Genomic DNA, 23,525 nt, shown 5'->3' on the forward strand with positions numbered 1-23,525 from the left:
GAGCCACTATGGTTTGGGGGTGAGACAGCGACGGGTCTGGGGGAAAGTGTGGTGGGCGAGGGGCTGGGAGGCTGGAGGGGAGGGGACAGAGGAATGCACTCAAGGCCCCGCTCTTCCAGGGAAGGAAGTGTCTGTGGCCCAGGGAGAAGTCTGACCTGGCTCTTGGCCTTTTGCAGGGGGCCGCGTGAAGACGTGGAAACGGCGCTGGTTCATCCTGACGGACAACTGTCTCTACTATTTCGAGTTCACCACTGTGAGCAGGGGGCTCCCGAGTCTGCCTCTGCCCCAGCCCCTCCCCACCCCCTCCCAGAGTCCAGCTATCAGAGCTGGGGGCCCCTTTGAGATCATCCAGCCCCCCCCCCCCCGGAACCTGTTTCCCCGGTGGGGGGGGCCGGGGGGGGAGGGGGCAGGCACTGAGTTGCCAAGGGGAGGAGGGGCCGGGCCAAGAGTCTGGCTGCCGAACTCCCAGCCCCACCCCTCCCCCGCCCTCTCCACCTGCCACTCCCTCCCTCTCCCAGACGGGACAGACTCTGGGAAGATGGGTGCACGCCTCTTTGGGTTTAGGGAGCCCCACGAGTTCACTCCCTGGCCTGGGGCTCAAGGCTCCATTTGCCGAACCCGTGGCCTTTCCCTCCTGTTCAACTTGCAGGACAAGGAGCCACGAGGAATCATCCCCCTTGAGAACCTCTCAGTGCAGGAGGTGGACGATCCCAAGAAGCCAGTAGGTGTCCTGGGGGGGGGAGGGGAGGGGGCGCCCGAGACCTGAGCGGCTGGGGGAATTTCTGAAATGGGGTGCAGGGAGAGGGCGGCTGGGCTGGTCCCTCCAGGGCGCCCTCTGCGGGGCTCAGGGTTGCCTCGGTCTCCCTCCTGAGACTGTGGATCCTGGGGGCAGGTCCGTAACATCCAAAAGGGCACGGTCTCATCGTCTCTCAGAGCCTGCCTCTGACGCTGGCTGATGACCTCGAGTAAGTCTGTGCCTTTTCTGAGCCTCAGTTTCCCCAGCTGCCAACTGGGGGTTTTCGGGGAAAGGGTGGGTTTATTGGGTCAGTCCTGGCCCATGGTCAGTTCTCGATGTGAGGAAGAACCGCTCCTGCCCGTCCTCCCGGCACAGGAGGCGGGCCCGGGGCGGGTGTGGCCTGCTGCTGGTCCGAACCCCACATGCCGAGTCCTGGAAGGACCCCCAGGAAAGCCCAGCCCAACCGCCCTCTCCTCCCACCCCTGCCCGGCCCCCGCGCCCGGCCCTCACCCGGCCACCTCCCCACAGTTCTGCCTGGAGCTTTACAACCCCAGCTGCCGCGGCCAGAAGATCAAGGCCTGCAAGACCGATGGCGAGGGCAAGGTGGTGGAGGGCAAGCACGAGTCTTATCGAATCTCCGCCTCCAGCGCCGAGGAGCGCGACCAATGGATCAAGGCCATACGGTAAGGGGGGGGCCGTTCCTGTCGCTTCCGGAAGCCCCTGCTCCTCTCCGAGCCTTGTCTGTACGAGGGACTAAATCCAGAATCTCCCTCTCGTTTCCGGCTTGCAAATCCCTTCCGCCCCTATTCTGTGAACACCCCCTCCGTCGCGGGCACAGTGCCAGGCCCCGGGACTCAGGGAAGGGAGGCCCCAACTTCACGGGCTGGTGGGAGGATCCCGTGCGTTGTTGCACGAAAAGATCTTGGCCGGGCACCCGGCACGTGGCAAGTGCCCTTGAACGGCGCTCTCGTTAGCATCAGGATCCAAAAGGGGCCCTGGAAAGAGCCGGTAGAGACGGAGGGCAGGCCTTTCCAGGCAGAAGGACCAGTCCCGGCAAGGACCGGGGGGCCAGTCAGGGTGTGGCCTGCCTGGACAAGCACCCTGGAGTCCCGGGGTGGCCGATGCCGGGCAGTGCAGGGGCCTGGCCCTGCAGGGACCCACCGGGAGGTGACCAGGCTGCACAGGATAGCAAGGCCTTGGTCCCCCTGGCGACTAGCTTCTCCTGGAGGCACTGGGGAGCCGCAGACCGGTAAACAGAGTAGGGGGGTGGCCAGGTAAGAAAACCCATGGTGTAGGAGCTGACTTTGAGGTGGGCGGCGGAGGGACAGGTGGAAGGCAGGCAGGGGAGGGGCGGCAGCCGATGGGGCGACACGGGTGAGGCTGGGTGGCGTTAGCCAGAGGAAGACACAGGAGTGGTCACTGGCGGGGTCTTTCCCCTCAAGCCTTGGTAGCGGTCCTGTGAAGCTGCCAGGCCAGACCGGCTCTTAGCCCCATTTCACAGATGAGGCCCTGAGGCCCTGACGGGGGAGGGGCTCACCCGGCCACACAGCCAGCGCGGGGCAGAGCCAGACCGGCAAGCAGGTCCGAAGAGGGGTGCAGAGCCCTTTGGGGGCAGAATTCCCAAGGCTGTCAGCTCTCGGCCTCACCCTCTCCCGCCCTGCCCCGGCGGGGGGGGGGGACTCCGGGGCAGGCCAGCACGGCTGACCCACCGTAGCTTGGCCCTTGTTGGGGTCATCTGGCCTCTGTCCCACAGCAGGGCTGGCCGTCGCCTCCCTGGGAGACCGACAGCCCTGTTCCAAGCCCCGGGAGCTGAGGCCCCCGGGGGAGCCGGCCCAGCCCTGACATCTTGTCACCTGTTCTCGTTTCAGAGCCAGCATCACCCGCGTCCCCTTCTACGACCTGGTGTCTGCTCGGAAGAAGAAGATTGCCAACAGGCACTGAGCTTCCTGGGAGGCGGTGCCGGGGGACCCCACGACCTGTGGTACCTAGAGACGTACCTCCCCCCCCAGGACACGCTTTCCTGGCCCACGGACATCCCCCCGGCCCCCATTACTTTGGGCGAACAGGAGTGGGGGCGGCCGGGCTCGGGAGGGTGGCTGGAAAAGTCCGAGGGCTCAGAGGGGGCACTGAGGCACCCCAGCCCCGGCCACGAAAGGCCCCCGCCCTCCGCCCCAGGTCACTGCAGCAGGGAACGAGGAAAACAGCCAAAGAGAAAAACCAGCCCCAGCACCCGCCACCCTGTCCTCCCCGTGGGCCTCAGTTTCCGCTTCTGTTAAACATCTCCTGTCCTTGAAATGCCGTCGGCCCTCGAAGGAGGAGGAGCGCTATGATTCCTGAGTGCCCCCTGCCCTTGGCCATGGCAGCGCCTCTTCCTCTTCAGGGGCTTCTCAGCCAGCCCCTCCCCTGTCTCCAGCTGTGGCTTGGCCGTCCCTGCCGGAGGGACACACACACACACCGCTCAGATCCACAGACAGGAGATGCCAGGAGCATAGAAACACGTTGCCCCCTTCTGTCTCTGTGCTGCCCCCCCCCCCCCCAGCAATGACAACAGCCCCGGGGGGCCGACCGTAGCCGTGCACAAGCTCCCACCTTCCTCCTCACGGACTCCTCGGCAGAAGGGCCAGATTTTACTGGATCCGCCTAAGGAGCTTCTGGCCCGAGATGTCTGCGCCTGCGTGCGGACTGAGCGGGAGGGGCTCGGACTGAAGGCTACCGGGAAGCCGAGAGCTGCGTGCGCTCCGATCTGGAGGATGTCCGTTTTGGAGGCGGGGCAGGTGGGACTCCCCAAGAAAGTGGCAGAGAGCATCCCAGGCGGGTGTATCCAAGCAGGGCCGGTGGCACAGTCACAAGAAGCCAAGAAGAGAGAGCTTTGTGAACCGTGGTGACCAGGAGGGCTGCCTGGAGGAGGAGTCCTCAAACCGGCTCCTTCTCAGAAGCTCTTCTCACCCCCTCGCACGGGCCCCGGGGGAGCCCCCGGAGGGAAGGTCCCTGGCAGGAAAGCAGGAGATAAGAGGGACTCTCACTGCCCTACCACGGGCGAGCCCAAGCAAGGTGGAGTCCGCAGGGGAGGGGAGGCAACCTCTCCTGCCCGCCCCCCACACTGACTCGTGCCCACCTTTCATGGAGTCGGGATAGACGAGCTGCCTTGTGAGTGGTGAGATGCTCGTCTCTGGAGGTGTGTAAGTGCCTGCTAACGACATGCTCCTGAAGTGGGTGTGGATCGGGCCCCTGCCGGGGCGCGGGGGCGGATCTTGGAGGACATTCGAGGACTGCCGCAGACCCCGGGTCAGTCCGGGAGCTGAATGCCACCTCGGCCGCCCCATGCGGGGGGCCAGGGGTCCTGGAAAGAGCACTGGGCCCAGGGTCCTGGGCTCCAAGGTCCTCTCCCGCCACCGGCATTCGCTGGCTGTGTGACCCTGGCCCCCTAGTTCCCTCTCTGGTCCTCAGCCCCCCTCTCTCATCGTTGATTTTCCGGGCGTGAGTGGCTGTTCTGGGAATCACGCAGAAGACAGAATAAAGCTCACGACGCACTCCGTGAGTGGGGCCTGTCCTCTCGGTGGTCACCTGTCCTCGGAGGTCACCTGTCCTCTCAGAGGTGCCGCCTCTGACCCCACCCAGGCCCTTCCCTCTCATCCCTTCCCCGGCCGAAGGCAGGAGGGCCAGACAGAGAAGAGTGGGCCCTCAGAGGGCCTCAGACCCTCATCCTCAGAGCGCGAGGACTGCCACCCTGGACAGATGTCCCCAGAGGCGGGATTTGTGACACAGGTCCCTCAGAGCAGGGGCAGAACTGAGGTGCCACTGCCAGGGCCAAGAAAGGGCAAAAGAACTCCCCCAAAGGTAGGGCTGTCTGAAGACCCAATGAGTGGCGGCCCCGGGAGGTAGATAGCAAGCCTGTGTCTGGAAGGAGGCAAGTACAGGCTGATAACCAGTAGTCACTTGGAGTGTTCCTGAGCTTGAACGTGGGAACCTTCATTTATTCCCACAATATTTGCTCAGTAGCCACACTTGGGGGGGACGAGCCCACGGGGCGGCTTACGATCTGGCGATCCTGAATTCTAGGATGCGGGGCAGCCCCCTCTGGAGGTGTAGGGCCCCGAAGCACCCCCCGACACCCGAACCCAGCCCCCGGCCTGAAAGTCCACCATTGAGTTGCCCCTTGAAAACCTTAAGGTGCGGAACCGATCAGTGTCTCCATACGTTCCTTCCTGCGGCCCGCGCCCCTCCCAGGTACCAGGCTCCTCACTCAGGACCGGGCATCCAAAGATGATGGTGATAAGTCTGTGGCCTTCAAAAAGAGCTCGGTTCTGGTGGGGGAAAGGGCAGCGACAGCCTAGGCACAGGCTAGGCTGTGTAGATGGCGGGGGGCGCGGCATAGGGGCCAGTGGAGGGCTGGGCTGGGCAGAGAGGCTTCTCAGAGGAGCTGGCCATGAGTCTCTGTAGGCAGCCTGGTCGGGGAAAAGGACACACACCTGCTATTGCAGTGAGGTCACCTCATGCCTGCTGCCCCCTCCTCCACCCCCTGCCCACACACACACACACTGGCTGTGAACTCCTCCCAGGCCTGACGGTCACTGCTCAGTGCCTGGCCCACAGGAAGCGCACAATAATCCTTGGTTGGACTCAAATCGATTGCAAAGGCCCTCTGGGCCTCAGCCTCAGCGGGCGCAGACGCGTGGGGGCTTGGGGACTGGGAGAGGGCTGGTGCTGCTCTGGGTGGGGGCAGGCAGGGCCACATTACAATCCAGGAAGGACTCGGTGACTTGCTGGCCCAGGCTCCTCCCCGGTTGGCCTCTGCCCACCTCCCCACCGTTCTGCTATTACTCGCTATGGGCAGCAGGGGGCTCCCACCACACACGAATGAGAGGTTCCGGGACCTAGCCAGACTGGAGGCGTCCCCGACGGCTGTCCCTTGCAGGCAGGGGAACTCTGCCTGGAGACGAGCCTTGACCTGGGCATCCCGGAAGGGGAAGCAGCTGGTCAACTAGGATCCGCGGGCTCCGGCAGCCCGAGAGACACCCACAAGCACAGATGAGCTCAGGTCTGTGCTCTCCGCATGCTGGGCACAGCGGCCCCTGCTCAGCCCAGGAGTCAGATACCCTGGCTCTCTCACTCTCTGGCTGTGGGACCCCCGAACTAGTGGCCTAGCCCCTCCAGATGTGATCTTCCGCCCCGACGGGCTGAGCCAAGTGCGTTCCAAGACACAAACCTTTAACGAGGCCTTCCCTGTGTAAGGAGGCCCAGACATTGGGTATAAAAGAGGCCCTCACCCTAGAATGGGTTGAAACAGTTGGGGAGGGGAGGGGGGAGAAGAGAGGGTGCCAGAAAAGTCACTCACTGCGAAGGGTCACAGGGTGACAATAGTGAGAGCCACCCCGAGGGGCTCGGTTCAAGGCTTCATGCTACCCTGGGTCTTAAGCGAGTTTCCTAAGCTCTCTGAGCCTCAGCTTTCCCATCTATAAAATGGGAATGATTTAATATATGCAAAACACTTAGAACCGTGTTGGGTACCTACTCGGTTATGTTAAGTGCTATCATTGTTATTTATTATTATTATTATTGTTGTTGCAAAGCAAACCGTGATGTGCTTTCACGGTACAAAATGGGCTGGGGCCATTGGTGGAGGAAAGATTGATTCATGGGGGCAAGAGGGTTGAAGATCTGGAAGGCTTCTTGGAAGAGGTGCCCATGAAAGATAAGCCAAGTGGAGGCCTGGCTCTTCCAGCCAATGGACCCAGGAGGAGCCGGGACAAGGATGCGTGACCCGGCCTGGTACTTCCGGGACCCCCTTGGGCGCCAAACACAAGCCCCAGCGGGCCAAGGTGGATACGAGGTTGAGGGAGGCTGGGCCCCGACAGGGGCTGAGCTGGGGGGGGGGGGGGACAGGGCTGTAATCCCTCGAGTCTCTGAGCCCACAGTGCCCCTTGTCATGAAGCTCGGACTGGGGATCCAGCGTCATGGCTGCTGGACAGAGGCCATCACAGACCGAGGGAGGGCAGGCTTAGCACAGGATGCCCTGGGATGGCGTAGGAAAGAGCTGGGGAGCTCTGGGAAGCAAGGGGGGGGCCTGCCCTGCGCCTGAGGAGTGGGGGCACTTCTGGCCTGGTGGCCTGGAGCTGGCACTGGGGCCCTGCCGCCGATGCCAGGAGGCAGGAGATGGGGGGCGGGCAGCCAGGAGTCCAGCGGTAGGTGTGAGAGACCTGGAGAAATTGATTTATTAGGGACAATGAAACAAGCTAAATCTGTTTGCCGGCTCAGCGATGACTCAGGCGTTCCCCAGGGGTCCACAAAGTGTGAGCATCAAAGAATCAAAGATCGGCCTCCTCCCACCCTGGCTGCCAGCCTGGAGCCCCTCCTTCTCCTCCCCCCCATCCCGCCCAGTGCCCTGAGGGCTTGGTCTCCCCCAGGGGCAGCAGAGACCCAGCCCTTCTACCCAGCAGGGCCGGCACCCCCCTCCACCCTGCCAGACCTCCCCAGAATGACTGAAGAAGTAAGACACATCTAGGCCAAAGTCCTGGCCTTGCCCCAAATTTCTGCGTGATCTTGGACAAGTGGCCGACCCTCTCTGGACCCGCATCCACCAGAGAGGACCCATCCCCAGCAACAGCACCCCCACCCTCCTCCCCCACCCTGCCTGGCAGTGTCTTTCGCACCCCATTCAGCTTCTTCTAGGCAGCTGTGAGCACAGCCTCCCCTTCCTAAAATCCAACTTCCCCTGCAGGAGAAAAGCCAGATTCCAGAGGGCCTCCTTGGGGGAGAATATGCTCTTCCGGTACCTGGTTCCAGGCCAGGGCTGGGTTGAGGGAGACACATAGAGGAGCCGGAGTCTGAGGCCAGAGGCAGGGAAGAGGGAAGAGGCACAAATGAGCTCCTTGAGGGGCAAAGCGCTGGGGGCTTGCAGGAGGGGCGTGGGAAAGAGGCCTGCGGGGAGGAGCAGGGGAGAAGGGCCTGTAGGGGAAGGGAGGGACGTCTGCCAGGCAGTGGGGAGGGGACAGTCCTGAGGTGCAGGACTGCTCGGGGAAATGCATAGAGCCCCAGCTCCAGCATGGCCCCTTTGGGGAGCAGCAAAGTGCTCAGTGGGCGTAGAGGGGAGCCGCACCTGGCAGGCGCAGGGCTGGAGCCCTGGAGCCAGGAAAGGATCGTGGCTGGGGGCTATTTGTGGGCAGTCCCTCTGCCTGCTTGCGGGGATGGATTAAGGGGGCACAGGGCAGCAGGGGGCTGGAGGAAATGGGCAAAGGGACAGGTAGAGGCTGGACAGGTATGGGATGGTGGGGAGAGCGGAGGCGTTTGCCCTCACGGGCAGTATTGAGGCGGGTCTCCCTCTATATTCCCCATCGAGTTCGAGTTCTTTTTTTTTTCCAACGTTTTTTTTTTTTTTATTTTTGGGACAGAGAGAGACAGAGCATGAATTGGGGAGGGGCAGAGAGAGAGGGAGACACAGAATCGGAAACAGGCTCCAGGCTCTGAGCCATCAGCCCAGAGCCTGACGCGGGGCTCGAACTCACGGACCGCGAGATCGTGACCTGGCTGAAGTCGGGCGCTTAACCGACTGCGCCACCCAGGCGCCCCGACCCCATCGAGCTCTTAGCTGACTCTCAAACCCAGCCCACAAAGACCCCAAGGTTCCAGATTCCACCCAGACACCCGGCCCCGCCCACCCCCACCAGGCCAGGCATCAGCAGGTCACGGCCAGGGCCGCCAATCACTAAATAGCATCAGGGCCTCTGCCAACACAGCGCCTCCCAGCCTCCCCACACCCTCCAACGTGAGCGCTATCACCCCCACTTTACAGATCCCCACTTCCCAGGGGCACCGCGGCCCAGCCAGAAGGACCTGAGCCAGCGTGGAACCAAGGCCACCTGACTTGAGACCTATATGGATGCGGAGTGGCCACAAAAGCATCGCCCAAAATGGGGCCCTACGAGAATGCCGGGTTAGAGGTGACGCCGGAGCAAACCGGTTGCCCCGGGTACCCCGAGACACATGCTTTACCCAAGAGGCCTGTCGTATCCACGAGGGCCCGCCTGGGGACGTCCAGATCGCCCCCTGGGGGCCAGAAGGGATGTGACCTATGGCTGCTAAATCCCAGAGAAGCAAAGGGCAGCAGTGGTTTTATCCAGAAGGGATGGAGCCCCAGGCCCCTACCGCAACCCAGTTCCAGTGAACTCTTCCCCTTTGTGAGTTTCCTCCAGTCCTGCCTCCAGGCTAGTGTGTGGGCTGATCACAAGGACGGTGAGCCAAGTCTACCATATGCCCTCCGCAGATGTCAGCTGTCACTATTCCATTCTTGACGGGGGGGGGGGGGGATTCCTTGCAGGGCCGAGAGCAAGGATACTCCTACAGGTCCCAGGAGCTGCCCATGCCATCCTTCCAAGACCAGCTGAAGCCCTCCTCCTCCAGGAAGCCCTTCCTGACCCCCCCAGCCCCTCGAAGACCCCAGAGACGTCAGAAAACAGGCGTGCTGTCTCCAAACCTCCAAAGGACGCCCCGCACCCGCTGTCGTCCTGATCTTCAGTGTTTACGTTTGGAGAGCTGGCCTCGCGGTCAGGGGTGGGGTATGGGCTTTGGTTCTGCTCCTGGACTCCGAAGTCCCCAAGCCCCCTCCTGCTCCGCATCTCTTGGCATCCGCACAGCGACCTCCAGCCTCAACCAGGGAGGCCTGGGCCTGTAAAACCGTCCTTCTCCTCCCTCGCGAGGACACGGAGGCTCGCTGAGGTTAAGACACGCGTCCGAGGGGTACCCCGCCACGGAGGCGCCGGATGAGGAAGACCGAGGCAGAAGCCACCGACATTCATGAGCACGCCTCCTCGTAGCCCGCAAGGTACACAGGGTTATTCCCATGCAACGGACAAGGGTGTGGGAGGCCCAGCGAGGTTGTGACTTGCCCAGGGTCACAAGGCCGGAAAGTAGCATCTGCTCACCTCGTCTCCACTGGGCTGTTGAGGCCGGGAGGACCCGGGAACCAGCAGGAAGTTTGAGGCTGCACGAGAGGATTCACCCCGTGACCCTTACAGCTCCTCTGATCCTTAGAAGCGAAACCTTAATTCCCTTCTCTTCCTCCTCCCAGGGATTTTCGTGTAATCGATAAGCGCCCAGAGAGGACCCAGCTTTGACCCAAAGGAAGTATTTTTTGAATGAAATGTGCCCTGTGGAAAAAAAATAATAAAACATGCTCATTATAGAAAACTGGACGAGGGGCGCCTGGGTGGCTCGGTCGGTTAAGCGTCCGACTTCGGCTCAGGTCATGATCTCACGGTCCGTGGGTTCGAGCCCCGCGTCGGGCTCTGTGCTGACAGCTCAGAGCCTGGAGCCTGTTTCGGATTCTGTGTCTCCCTCTCTCTGTGACCCTCCCCCGTTCATGCTCTGTCTCTCTCTGTCTCAAAAATAAATAAACGTTAAAAAAAAAATTTAGAAAACTGGACGATGCAACGATCAGGAGGGAAAACCTGAGATCAAGAAGGCCTCTACCGGTCCATGATAAAAATTTCAGACGATTATTCTGGGCCATTTTTCGGGCTCGCAATACCTGCTGTCCGTTCGGACTTCAAAAGGGTTGGGCCAGGGTAACTTCCAGAACGTGAGCAAATGCCCACTTTCGCCCACTCACCTGGAGTCTGGAGCCCAGAGCCCGGAGTTGTAATTCTGGAAGCTTAGCATCGGAGGCACCCAGAGGGCTTGTTAAAACACAGAGAGCTGGGTCCCTCTACCAGAGTTTAATTCAGCCAGGAGGTCCGAGGTGAGGCCCGCCATCAGCATCTGTAACAAGTCCCCAGGCGGTACCGATGCCCCTGCTGTGGGACCACACTGTCAGAACCACTGGGCTCGTAGTTAAAACGGCCCCTGCGTTGCAACATTGCAAAGGTGATTCTGCTCACAGACTCCGCAGAGTGGAACCTCGGGCAAATTACATCCTTAACCTCCCGTAGCCTCAGTTTCCTCATCTGTGCGTTGGAGCCATTGTGGGGATCCGCGCCGCTAACAGCTGCAGAGCTCCGAAAGGCGTGTCCCGGGAGGTTCAGTCAGAGACAGTTTTTTTCATTCAGCAGTAGATTAAATAACTTCATGTTTTAAAATATTTGTTAATTTGATTGGAACTGCGTGTATTCAAGTCTTCGCGCCTTTTACGGCTCTGAGTGGGAACGGATTCGTTTGCCACGAGATGGTTAAGCATCTGTGTTCCCTTTCTAGTGTGAATTGTCTGCGCTTGCCCTTTGCCCGCGTACCTGCCGGTTTCTCTGGCTCGTTATAGAGCAAAGACAGCGGACGCCATAGCCGGTCTTGTTTGCTACAACAATTTTTCCAGGGCTGCTGCGTGCCTTTCTACCGGGGTCATTTTTCTGGCTTCCAGAGTGGCCACATCCATCTGACGTTCCCAATTTCATTTCCTCCATCACTTTTAAGCCGAGATTGTCTCCCTTCTGCAGCGTGTGAAACATATAAAGGAATTGGATTTTGAAGGATAGGATTTTGTGTGCCTAAGGTTGGCAGAGTGGGAGGAGGGAGTCCTTCTGGCTCACCCCAAACCCTCTGCTGGTCATGGGCGTAGCCAGGAACCCGGGGGCCTCGGCACTACCGGAGGCCCCTCCCCCCTCAGCTGTGCCCCAGACGTGGGCAGATTGTGTGTCTCCCCATCTGCAGGGGCCCCCTCCAGAGAGGCATGGGATGTTCGGAATTGGCGAGGGGCCCCTGGAAGTTCAAGTGGCCCCTCCTCCAACGGGAGACAGGAAGACCAGGGGTGTAAGAACCGGCCGCAGCTGTCAGCAGCCTCGGGTTCAGATCTCTCTGCCCTGCAGGCTCTGCCTCTCTGAGTCTCGCTTTGCCCATCTCTGAAATGGGAGCGGTAACGCCCACATCCATGGAAACTTCGAAACAGACCAACAGCCACAGTGGGCTTGGCAGAGTGCTGGGTGCAAAGTGCACACTCGGTAAAAGGGACTTGGGGTTATACCCCATTCTGTTCCCATGGCCAGGGTAGGCCCCACAGCCTTTTTCCTCCTTTTGGACTGAAAATAACCGGCACCAGGACCTCTAGTCGCAGCGCCTCAAAGCCCAGACCCTCCAGCTGCCCCTCAGCCCATCAGCCCTGCGGGAACAGCTGCGGGCTAGGATAGGATAGGCTTGTGGCCGGAGCCCGGAGGGGGGCTGGACATCCCCCCCCACCTCCCCCTCCCCCCCCCCGCCCCCCCCCCCCCAGGCCGCAGGACTTGGCCACTAGCGGGCGCTTACCTCCCACCCCCACCCCCACCCCCACCCCCGACTCCCGCGCCTGGGGGCAAGCCGCTCGGGCCCGATTTCCATAATAATAAGCCACCGATCTTCCCAAAGGCCGGGAGCCACCACCGCCCGGGAAGCTCCCGCGGGCGGCGCCCCCCTCCCGACCACCCCCGCCGCCCCGGAGGGAGCCTCATTTTTAAAAGCTATCAAGAAACCGTCGGCGCTGGCGGCAGCTGGGAGACACCCGGCGTGAAGGAGGGGGGACTGCGGCGGGGCTGCGGGGAGGCGGGGGCCCGGAGAGGCGCGGAGCCATCCGTGGAAACGAGGCTCGGAGACCAGGCGCGGAGGAGGGAAACTGAGGCCGCCCTCAGGGAGGAGGCACGTTTCCACGCCTGCACCCACTGTGGCCTCACAGCGGCCCCGACAGTGTGTGGGTTCTCTGCTAAGCCCCACTTTACAGATGGGGAAACTGAGACCCGGAGAGGTTTCACGTCTTCCCAGCTGCTGAGTGGGAAGTGCCAGGGATCCCCGCCCGTCCAGGATGGCCTACCCACCCCGCCTCTTCCCCAAGACTGGCCTCCTGGGAGCAGGGTGCCCCGTGAGCATCCCAGGTGACCGGGCCACGGGACAAACTGCACAGAGACTGCAGGAGGGAGGACGGGGTTTGCGCAGCACTTGGGAGCTGAGCTGGCCGGAAGTCCATGGGCTCGCGGAGGAGGCGGGTTGGAAACCCAGCTCTACCCGGACAAACATAACCCGGAACTCGGCATGGTTTTCACATTTTTGAACATTAAAAAAAAGAAATCAAAAGAAGAAGAATGTTTCCTGACACGAGCAAATTATAGGAAATTCAAATCCCACTGCTCATGCGGTTTTATTAGCACACAGCCACATTCATTCATTTTCGGTGCTGGGTACGGCTGCCTTTCTCACGACAGTGGCAGGCCGGAGGCTGTTTGACAAAGAGGTATGGCCCCCAAAGCTGGAAGTATTTCCTACCTATCACTTTCCGGAAAAAGTCCCACCAGCCCCTCAACCACCACACTAATGGGACAAGGGGGTGAAGTGTCCCGGGCTCAGTTTTCTGATCCGGACAAATGGGAACAATATTAAATGGGGGCTGAATTAAAAGACCAGCAAAGCACCACGCAATTAGCCCCTTTCTACTCCCCCATGGGAAATACCTTTTATTTTCTCCCCTCCCTGCCCCTCGCTGTCTCCCCTATCCTGGAATCAGCTCCTTGACCCCAAAGTGTCCATCACCTACCCCGCCTAACTGTCCTCACTCCACTGCTCACCAGCTGAGCCCCCAGCCGCCTACCCAGTCAGTGACCAAGCCTGGCTGGTTCCTCCTCCAGCGCCCAGCACAGTCCGTGGGACAGAGTAGGTGCTCAGCAAACATCTCCTAGATGGATGGAGGGGTGGCTACTTTGCAGTCTTCTCCTTTTATCCATTCCCTCTGCTCTGACCTTCATCATCGCCTGCCGGGTCTCTCCCCACCCCCCCCTCCCAGAGCTGTCTCCATTTTAGCTCCTACCCTGCAGACGGGGTGCTGTGCCCCCACCCGAGCCCCTCACTGCCCTCTCCATCCAGGCCGTGCTCCCCAGTGCAGCACACAAGGGGCTGAGCTCCTATACCCTCCCTCAGTCTTACCAAACACCCAAACCGCTCGCAACTGCCTGAATCCAAGAGGATGGATCAAGCCTCCAGAGAGCTGCTCATGCTGTTGCCTCTGGTCCCGAATCTTCTTTTTTATCTCCAGTCCAATGGGCCTGGTATTCTCTACTGGACCCACCCACCCCACCCAAGACTCAGTTCAGGCCCTGACTCCATGAAACCCTTCCAGATCTCTCTCCCACGTCCACTGCCCCCAGTATACCAAAGCTATCCGGGGCACCAGTGGGACTTGAGTGCGTTATGAATATGCATGAAGATAAATGCAAGAATATGCATTCTGCTGGTGAGCCTGTGAGCCCCTTGAGGGCCAAGAGTGTGACTGGTATTTCTGTCTCACCAGTCCCAGCAAAGGCTTGGCCGGAGAAGGCACTTAGTGCATGTTTTATAAATGAACCAAGGAAGGAAGGAAGGAATCGATACAGACGGGTGTTGAGCAAGGTGTCCCTTGCTCAACAACGTCCGGTGGCTCTCCAGTTCTCCTCTGTGAGGGCCAGCCCCCCCAGCCCGGTCTCCAAGTCCTCGAGCCCTATATAAGGTGGCTCCGATCACCGCCCAGCCTTGTCCCAAGACGCATGCCCCAGGCCTATCTTCTCCCAAGTATCTGCTCGTGCAGCTCGCCTCCCCTGCCCCAGCCATGTGTCTTCCCCACTCACCCCTTTTGTGCCTATGGGAGCCCTGACCATCCTTGGAGATCTCACGGGGCTTCAGGGATCCAGGGGCGCCTAAAGTAGGGGGCCAACTACTCTCGCATTCCCCAAAGCCCGCACACAGCAGGGGCTCTGACCGGGAGGACTTGGGTCCAGGGTGAATCCTGTCAATGTCCACCCCGAGGGCCATCGGGTCACCTCTTGAAATGGAATGGAGAATAGTACCTGCCACATAGGGCTGCCGGGAGTCAGGGACACTGTTGTCTGAAGTTTCTGGCACATAGTAGGTGTTCAATAAAGAGCGGCTATTTCCAATCCTGCTTGGAGCCCCCACCCCACCCCCCCGCCCAGAGAGGACGCCCAGGGAGTGGACCTAGACCTCCCCGCAACCAGCAGCCCCGACCTCTCTCTTTCTCGTTCTCTCCCTCACCCCGACAGCGCCTGCAGCCAGCGACTGATGCTGCTGTGGATAGAATGACAATGAGGCTAGTACCTCAGCAAGCCCATCTGGGAAGCTGAGGCTGGGACAGGGCTGGGAATGAAGACAGGGCTGGACAGGGGCAGGGGCAGGCAGAAGCACAGGATGGGGGCCAGCACTTGGCGGGGGTGGGGGAGGGGGGAGCCAGGGTGGGGCAGGAATCCGAGGACTGGGTTTAGGATGCAGGTAGGACTGTGGCGGGGATCAGGACAAAATCATCCCAAGGGGCAGGAGAAGACTGTGACAGAGTAAGGGGGCCTCCCGGGCCAGGGAACAGAAGGAAGCAGCTTGAGGAGGAGGGGGAGAGGAAGGAGTACAAGAGGGAAGCGTGAGCAGGGAGCACAGAGGCAGGAGCCACCTACCCCTGAGTCCTGGGGGCAACCCCACCTGCGCCAGCCCCCTCCTCCGGCAGGTGGCACCAGTGCGGCCCCAGAGGAACAAGGGCTCACCCAGACCCCAGCAAAGGGGGTTCAGAGTTCAAGCAGCCTATCTCCAGACCTGGAGAGGAGGCAGGAGGGAGGGGAGCGGGAAGGAGGAAGAGAGGGGTGGGGCTAACGAAGCAGAGAGCCCCCTGCCATCCCTCTGAGGTTATTCAGCAACCCCCCCCCCCCAGGGACGCCTTTATTCCCCCCTGCTCCGAACACCGTCCTTCGTCCCAACTCATCGCCCATCCATTCACTGACTCTTGAAGCGGCCTCCAGCCCCGACCTCCTCCTCAGCAGTGGCCGCTCTCTCCCTCACCCTCAGGGCTTGAGGCTGCCGGTTCCATCCCGGTGGTCCAAGGGTGCGTGCTGGGGTGCACGCCCCCCCCAATGAGCTTGGGCCTCGCAAACATCCAGCCTAGTCGGGAAGCCCATGAGCTTGGCACTCTGTTGGGCCAGTAGCTTCATGTTCATACAGCAGGTGCTTCGTAACTGCCAGCCGCCCCCCCCCCGCGCCCCCTCCCCCATCGCATCGTAGCTCAGGACACAGAGATTCCAAACCATGGCTCCCGGGCTGAGCCGAGGTGCTCTCCGGTTCCCCGCCGACCCCCTCAAGCCCTGAGAGGAGTCAGAGGTGTGTCCCCTGCCTGGGCCTCGCAGCCTGAACCTGAGCTGTCCAGCTTGGGAGAAAGGCCCATTGCTCATTCCCCTTGAGTCTCCGCAACTCGGGCAATCAATCGGTCGCCATGGAAACCAGCTCTCCAATCAGAGGCAGGCACTTCTCGGCAATGCCAGCGTCACCCACCCACCCACCCACCCATGCAGGCCAGGCTGTGTGGGTCTCTCACCTAGGACTGCTGCCGGGCGGGGGGGGGGTGGTGGTGAAGGGGGTGGGAAAGCGGGAGACCTGGCAGAATCTGGGAGCACCTGCCTGCATGCCCAAGATTTCTGGGGTCCCAAGGAAAGAACGTTTTCTTGGGGCTGGGGAGAGCGACCAGCTGGCCTCCTGATTTTTACAAGTTTCATCCCCGTACGTTACTGCCCTCAGTGCTCAGAACAAACCTGAGAGGTGGGGATCGTTAGCCCACTGGGCAGAAGGGAAAACTGAGGGAAGCTGAGAAGGGAGGCTGGGCACAGACCCCCCCCTTCCCCGAGCCCCCACCCCTTCCTCCCTGGCTAGAGGAGTGGGAGCAGGAAAGGGGTGGGCGGAGCTCTTGGCCCCATTCCCCCCCAGCACCCACTTTCCCACTAGGTCTGCGTTCGACACTCACAGTGCCCATTAGCTTCGGGCCCACTTGGAACCGTTAGGCAAGATCTACGGGCCTCCCCACCCACGCCGGCTGCAGCCTCGAGCCCCAGTCCCCGTCTTCCTGCAGGTCCGGCCAGATTGGACAGAGCCCAGACTCTGAGTCAGAGAGCCCCAAGTTCAACAACCGGCTCCTCACGGGTGTGCCTGGGCAAGCCAGGGAACCTCTCTGAGCCTCAGTTTCTGTTTGGGAAGTGGGGACAATTATCCCTCTCTTGGAGGGGAGTGACAGAGTCAAAGGACATAAAAACCTTAGCACAGAGCCTGGCCAGTAAACAGACAGAGGCCCCTCTCTCCATCCCTGTTGTCCCCTCTCAGTGCCCCCAAACCGTCCCTTCGAGCTGAGCTAAGGCCTCTCTAGGGCACCCTTGCTGGGAGGGAGGGAGGGAGAGAGGAGGCAAATGTTCCTGTCATTAATAACCAGCCCAGGAAAATGTTAACTTATAGGTGAGATTTCGAGGAGGCAGCAGCTTGTCCCCAGACACAGCGAGGAGAGGCAGGATTTGAACCCAGGTCTGTCTGGTTCAGACCCGAGCCCTCTCTGCTGCAGCACAGCCTCTCCTGGCCAGTGCAGCTGCAGCCAGAACCTGTCACCCTGTGCCACCGCGGGCCAGCTCCCCGCAGTGCTCAACACTGACTGACCTACCTGGCGTACGAGGCACCCACCCCCACGTGAAGCCTCAGGGGTGCTGGCAGGGCGCTGGGGCACCCCACCTGGCAGGGTGATGGGGAGACTTCTGGGAGGAAGGAAGGAAGAGGTTATTTTCACTCCTCAGGCTTGGCCCCGGACGCCACGCAGTCACTCCATTACCGCGATGCTCCGCAGAGAACCATCTGGCCCAGCACCCCAAGCCCAGCTCAGCAGGGCAACGGTCTCCACTACATTCTCCTCCCTGCCGACCGGACTCCAGACCCAGTCTTCTCTCTCCTGTCACCTTTACTGAGCACCTACTATATGCCAGACGCCACATGAGACACATTTACCAATGGCCCAGCCACCCTGCTGGGCTGTGCCTCTCTTAGAGGCGAGGACAGAGAGGCGCAGAGAGGCTAAGCAGGTTTCTCGAGGTCACACACACCTGATCGACGCCAGAACCAGGATTTGAGCTCAGGTTTTCGAGTCTTCCAAGGCCACTATACCTGAAGGAAGACACTGGAGCCTCCTTTACTGGACCTGCCTCTTTTCCTTGCCCCCCCACCCCCCCTCCGTGACTCCGTAGCACAGGACAACTTGATTCCAGCTATTATCATATTTCTGCTTCCCTTTTCCCTCTTCCCTCCTCCAGAAAACAAATTGATTCATCAAATTATACCTTTAATCTGTCCTGGGGAAGGGGAGGGATGAACCTCAGCCCCCTCCCCCCCCCAGGAGGAAGCAAGGCTGATAATCAGCCCACCCATCCATGCACTGGGAACATTTCCCCACGCTCTCCCCTCCCATGATTAAACACTAATTGCCGCCATGCTCTCAAACTGAGGACTTCAATTTCCCGAAACGTAAAGTACATTTCAATCAGTTCCTCTCCCAAACCATCCCTCCTAAGAGGGACCAGAACACAGGCTCTTCAAGATGGAAGACGGATGAGCCTACTTCCTGCATGGCTGCTCCCCCTCCCCCCTCCCCCCCCCCCCCCCCCCGCCTCCTCTTCTGTCCTTCCCAGATGCCCCTGCAGGAGGGGGCCTGTTGGCACCTGAGGTGTTCAGGGAGCACCCAAGAGATTCTTACAACTGTGGACTCAGAAAAGGGAGGCAGGGCCTCTGGCGCTGGGGTCAGAATCAGATGACAAGGGCACAAAGATGGCCAGCCATAGGCAAGGTGGCAGCTACCCTCCCCCGCCCCCCTCCCGGACTCTCCCAAGTCAGTCTGGTCCCTGACGCTTCGTCTCAGCCCAAGAGAATCAGTGGAGGTTGGGCAGGAGCCCAGTGAGAGAAGACAGGGAGAGGGGCAGATGACCTCCCCTCTCTGGGTCTCAGGGTCCTTACCTGTCCCAAAGGAGGCTGCAGAGGGGTTCGGGGTCAAGAGCTAAAAGGCCGTTTGGCCTGGGCCTCCCAGGGACAGGTCTGGGACCAGGACTCAGCTGGGTGCGGATTCCCCAGTTCAGATCCCAGAGGAGCTGGCTCACCAGGTCTACAAAGGTGTCTAGCCGGTTGTTGTTTTTTTTTTTTTTTTAAGCTCTGTAAATGACTCTCACACGTGGCTGGGGTTTGGGGACTGCCAGGCTAGCCTAAACCCGTCAGTTGACAGGTGTGAATATGGGCCCAGAGAAGGTGAGTGGCTAGTTCAGGGACACACAGGGAGGCAGAGGGTTAGGCCGGATGATCTAACAGCCCTTTGCAGTTTAGCTGTTTCAAAGAAGGGAGTAAGGACAGAGAGTGAAGGGGGGCTCGGGTGCGGCAGGACACTGTGGGGGAGATTAAGTGTCGCAGGGCAGGGGAGGGCCAAGAGTCCTCAAATTGCCACTTGGGAACCACACTCCCTCCCCGAGTGTCGGTTGTAGAGAGGAAAAAGTTACTCCTTTATTCTCGAATGTAGAGGTGGCTGGGGATTTGCATGGGGGCCTCTCTAAGGTCCATTCCGGCTCCAGAACCCTCCAGCCAGGCCCCCTGGAATCACTCTCATCACCGTCGTCAACCGGGCATTCACTGAGTCAGGCACTGAACTAAGCAATCGCCACGGATGGCTCTTTTCCACCCTCTCAAACACCCTGAGATCTTACTCTCCCTCCGCACCGCACCCCCAGCCCTTCCAGAGGAGCCAAGCGAGGCTCAGGGAGGTCGCTCTCCGAGATCAAGCAGAGAGACGCGGGATTCGAACCCCGTGGTAGGTCAGCGGAGGCCACGCTCCAGGACCGGGCGGTGCACCGGGGACCCGATGGGGGCGGCGCGCGCCGGGGGGGGGGGGGGGGGGGCTCAGCGCTCATCAGCCGGCGCCGCGGGGGGCCTTCCCCAAAGCTGCCGGCGGTGGCGACCCCGCCTGGGCGCTCCCGGCACCGACCCCCTGCGTCCGGCGGAGAAACGCTGGGCAGGGGGGCGGGCTGCAGGGCCCCCTACGCCCGGGGACCGCCTCTCCTCCGAGTCTGGGGAGTGGGGGGTTGGGGGGGGACACTAAATAGGGGAGGGACGGTGCCAACGAGGAGAGTAGAGCCCCAGAACCTCCCGGGGCGGAAAACCTCGTCCCCTTCCCGTCTTCCTTTCAGCGCGACCCTGCACACACACACACACACACACACACACACACACACACTTCGCAGGTGGCTTGTCCTAGGTCGGACGGCGGCCTGCCGGGGCGGGACTAGAACCAAGTTGCCCTCGCCGGGGAGGGCGGGGACCCGACGGCGGAATTGGGAAGGGGGCAGAGGAGAACATCCAGGACGGCGCCCCCACCCGCACCAGCCGCCGCCACCACCCGCTCCCGCCCGAGCGGAGGCGGCAGGAGACGGAGCCTCGCCCGCCCCAGCGCCTCCGCCGTCTCCCCCCCGCCCGCCCCGGCCGGCGCCTCCGCGCTCCGCTGTCCCCCCCCCCACCCCGCTTCTCCCGTGGCGCCTCCTCCGTCTGCCCCCTCCTGGAGAGCTCCTCCCCTCCTCCCCCCACCCCAAACTGATCCTCTCCCCTCTCCCACTGGTCGCTGTCCGCCTCTCCAACCCTGCTTCGCGACCCTAGACGACTGTCTCAACCTCCTGCTGCGCGACCCTAGACCAACGTCTCAAGCACTCCCCCTCCCCCTCCTCCACCTGCCCAGCTTCAGTACCGGCCTTCGGCATAAAATAGATTGGAGTGGGGAGGGGGGGCGGAATCAGAAGAGCCTAGGGATGGAATGCCACCCTCCAATGGGTTAAAAAAAAAGGGGCGGGGGGAAACATCTGTGTACATATTTGTTTTCCTACGCATGTGTTTCCATGTTTCTGCGCAGATAACCCTGGCCGAGAAAGGAAGTCGCTGGCGAAGCTGCGCGTCTCCCGGGAGGGGTGCCTGGTCCCTGTTGGAAGGGACCAGGAGACGCGGAGACCTGGTGTTGCACCCTTGTCTTTGTAAATATTGAAATATGTAAGTGCATTAGCAATTCCGATGAATAGATTAAATAAAACGCACACATTTACAGAAGGAAACTTTAGAAATAATAACCAGTACCTGGGGGTGTTGAGAAGATTAAATGAGATGAAGTGTGTGAAGCAGCCAGACCCACACGCAAGGTTCAGTAAACCGCCCCTGTTTTGTCACCCCTGGCTTGCTAGCTGTCTCTTGCCGGCTGTCAATTTCGGTCCCCTTCCCCGCCCCCCCCCCACCTTCTCCCAGCTTCTTCTGAGCTCCCTGCCTCTTCAGTCGCCCTCCTCCTCCTCCTCTTCCTCTCCCTGCAGCCCCTCCCTGTGCTGAAGCCCCTTGCCACCCATCCCTAGCCTATCTCCAGGCAGGCTGGTGAGGGTGTGTGACAAAGGAGCAGGGCTACAGTGTCGCCTAGGGGAAGGAAGAGGGGTGGCTGTGCCTCCCACCAGCCCACAGGGTTTCCCTTGGCTTGGGATTCCCAGCCTGACTTCAGGGCTAACCCTCTCTTGGAGCTTGGAGGCTGGTGCGGGGGTGGGGAGGGGGTGGGGGGGGGTGGAGGGGGGTGGAGGGGTCCCTATTTAACCTTTGATGGGTCAAGAAAGGGTGGGAGGGGGGAAAAAACAGCAGGCACAGCTGGACGGATAGAATTCCCTGCGGACTCCTTTCCAAGACAGAAGTCCCCAGTGCACACACACAGCCTGTCCCAGCGTCAGGAAGACCCCACCGCAAGGCACGCTGCCCTCCCTCTTCTCCTCCACAGGCTCCTCCTCCCTCCCCTCCCCTTCCCTCCCCAGCCTCCTCCAGCTCTCCTCTTCCCGATCTAGGCAACAGGTGATCCAGTCTCCGTGTGGCAGCGTGGCCCTCAATGCAGGGCACATGGTGGGGCGGGCCCAGGAACTGGGGACCTTTTCAGAATCCAGGCAGTGACATCTGATGTCCAGGGCAGGGGTGAGGCATCACCCTGGCAGCCCCAGAAAGCCAGTCCAAGGGGTGGGGCTGGCTGGGAACCTAGGGGACTCAGTCTTGGGACCCCCTAGAAAGACCCTCCTCGCTAGTCTCCCTGTCTCCGGCCTCACTCCCTCCAGGCCACCACCCACCAATGCAGGTCTTAAAGGACCTGATTCTGGGCTGGAGCTTAACAGGTCTTTCCCGGTGCATATCTGCCTAGTCTCTCTGTCTCTGTGTCTCTGTGTCTCTCTGTCATCGTCGGTGACTCCCACAGCCTCGAGGAGCAAGTCAAACAACTCCACTGGGGGTTCAAGGCCCCTCAGACCCGGCCCCACTGGGCTCCCTTTCGCCATCTCTAGTCCTATCTGGAAGGTCCCTGTTGCCACACAAACGAGCTTCTTCCCGGTTCCTGGAATGTGCCCTATGCTTCATCTGCTTGACATATGCTCCCTGGCCTTCAAGGCACAGCCTCTACCCCGAGGAGGTCTTTCCGAAGGGGCAAGTGCTCACTTGTGCCCATGAGACCAGTCTGCTCTCTGCCACCATCACCCAGCCCTGAGCTGAGGGCGTAGAGGCTGCGGCGTGACCCATCCCTGAGTCTCCGGGACCCCTGGGACAGAGTGACCCCTGAAGGATCAGAGGAACGACAGACAGCGGGGCCAAGCAGGGTCGTGGCCATGCTCGTGCCACTCGAGCCCGGCAGAGAAGCAGTCCCCTTGCCTTTACCTCCAGCCTTTACCGAAGACCCGCAAGGTCCGTGGGATTGGTCCCTTTAACAGATGAAGAAACTGAGGCTCGAGGCCACACCGACCACCTTTCCTGAGCTTCCGCATCACCTGTCTTTTGGCTCGCGTCAGCCGAGGGGAGGCCCTACTGGGAGCCTGCAGGGCGACAGGAGGGAGAAGCCAGGCGATTCTCCCTCTCTGAGGGTGGTACCCACAGCTCCCGCCCCTCCAAGGCTCCAACTCCCAGCCTGGTTCCACGGTCCTTGGACTCTGGCAAGCACCACCCCCCACTCTGTCCCCCTGGCCGAGGGGACCTCTCCTCGTTGTCCCTCGCTAATCACCCTGTGGTGAGTCCTCGATGTCCCGGTTCAAGCCCCATTACCCCCACTCTACTCTCACTCTCCGAGGCCGCTGTTCTCGCGCTCCCTTGAAGTTACTCAATCTCGCCAAGCTCTTTTGCACCCCTGGGCCATTCCCTCTGCCCGGCATGCTCCTCCCGAAGCTCTTTGCCTGGCTGGCCCATCCCTTCCTCGAGCTCCCAGTCTGAATCCAGCTTGCTCACAAGGCCCCGGGTCCCGCTCAAAGCCCTGGGCGCTGTCTGTGCTTATACCTCGTCTGATGGTCTGCTTAACGTTGGGCGTCGCTGTTGGACCACAGGCTCAGGAACTCGAGGCCAGCAGGGTGTGTTTGTCTTCTGCCTAGCCACGGCCACGGCCACGGCCACGGCGTCTGACGCCGTGTGCCCGGGGCCTAGCCGTCCTCAGTCGATACTCGCTGAATGAATGAATGAATCTATGGAATTTGCAGAAGGCCACATGGGCTGGGCCAGATCACAAAAGGCCTTACGTGTTAGACTAAGAAGGTGAGTGGGGCATGTGGGAAATCTTTCTAGCTTCTTTTCCCTCATCAGACACCTGACTTGCTTTATGTCCCCCCCCGCCCCCACATACACCCACACTGAGAGCATAATAAAGTGTTCCCCAATAACTCCAAGCTTCCCAGCCACTCTGGCCCTCTTCAGACACACACACACTGAGCCTAGAAGGCCTAGGAGGAAGCCATGGAGGCTGTTAGGCTGCGTGAGTCACCCAGAGGCCAGAGCCCTAGATCAGGCTCTTTGCCTCTGGCGGCCCCTCAGGCCACGTTGCTAGCTGCTAGCCTGTCCCCTCCCTTACCCAGAGAGCCCTGGGGAGGGGTGATGTCAGCACGGCCAGAGGCAATCTGCAAGATCTGTCCGGTCACCAGGTCAGCATCAGAAGAGAGCCACCGGGACCCCAAGGGCACAGCAGTCTCCGGCATGTTCCCCATCAAGCCTTGGAACTGCCAGGACCTCT

The 23,525-nt window shown here is 60.9% G+C and overlaps 1 protein-coding gene across 3 annotated transcripts in view; it reads left to right on the forward strand.

The window, feature by feature from the left end:
- The window catches only part of CYTH4 (cytohesin 4), a 28,755-nt gene extending 24,481 nt beyond the window's left edge, over positions 1-4,274 (forward strand). For all 3 annotated transcript variants that reach the window (XM_030320555.1, XM_030320554.1, XM_030320556.1), the window contains exons 10-13: positions 177-253; positions 650-721; positions 1,265-1,419; positions 2,605-4,274. In XM_030320555.1, the coding sequence (XP_030176415.1) occupies positions 177-253; positions 650-721; positions 1,265-1,419; positions 2,605-2,677 (377 nt within the window). In that variant the 3' untranslated portion in view covers positions 2,678-4,274. The remainder of the gene's footprint in view (positions 1-176; positions 254-649; positions 722-1,264; positions 1,420-2,604) is intronic.
- The last annotated feature ends 19,251 nt before the right edge of the window (positions 4,275-23,525 follow it).

This window comes from Lynx canadensis, chromosome B4 (assembly GCF_007474595.2).
Source record: "Lynx canadensis isolate LIC74 chromosome B4, mLynCan4.pri.v2, whole genome shotgun sequence".
Taxonomy (NCBI): Eukaryota; Metazoa; Chordata; class Mammalia; order Carnivora; family Felidae; genus Lynx; species Lynx canadensis.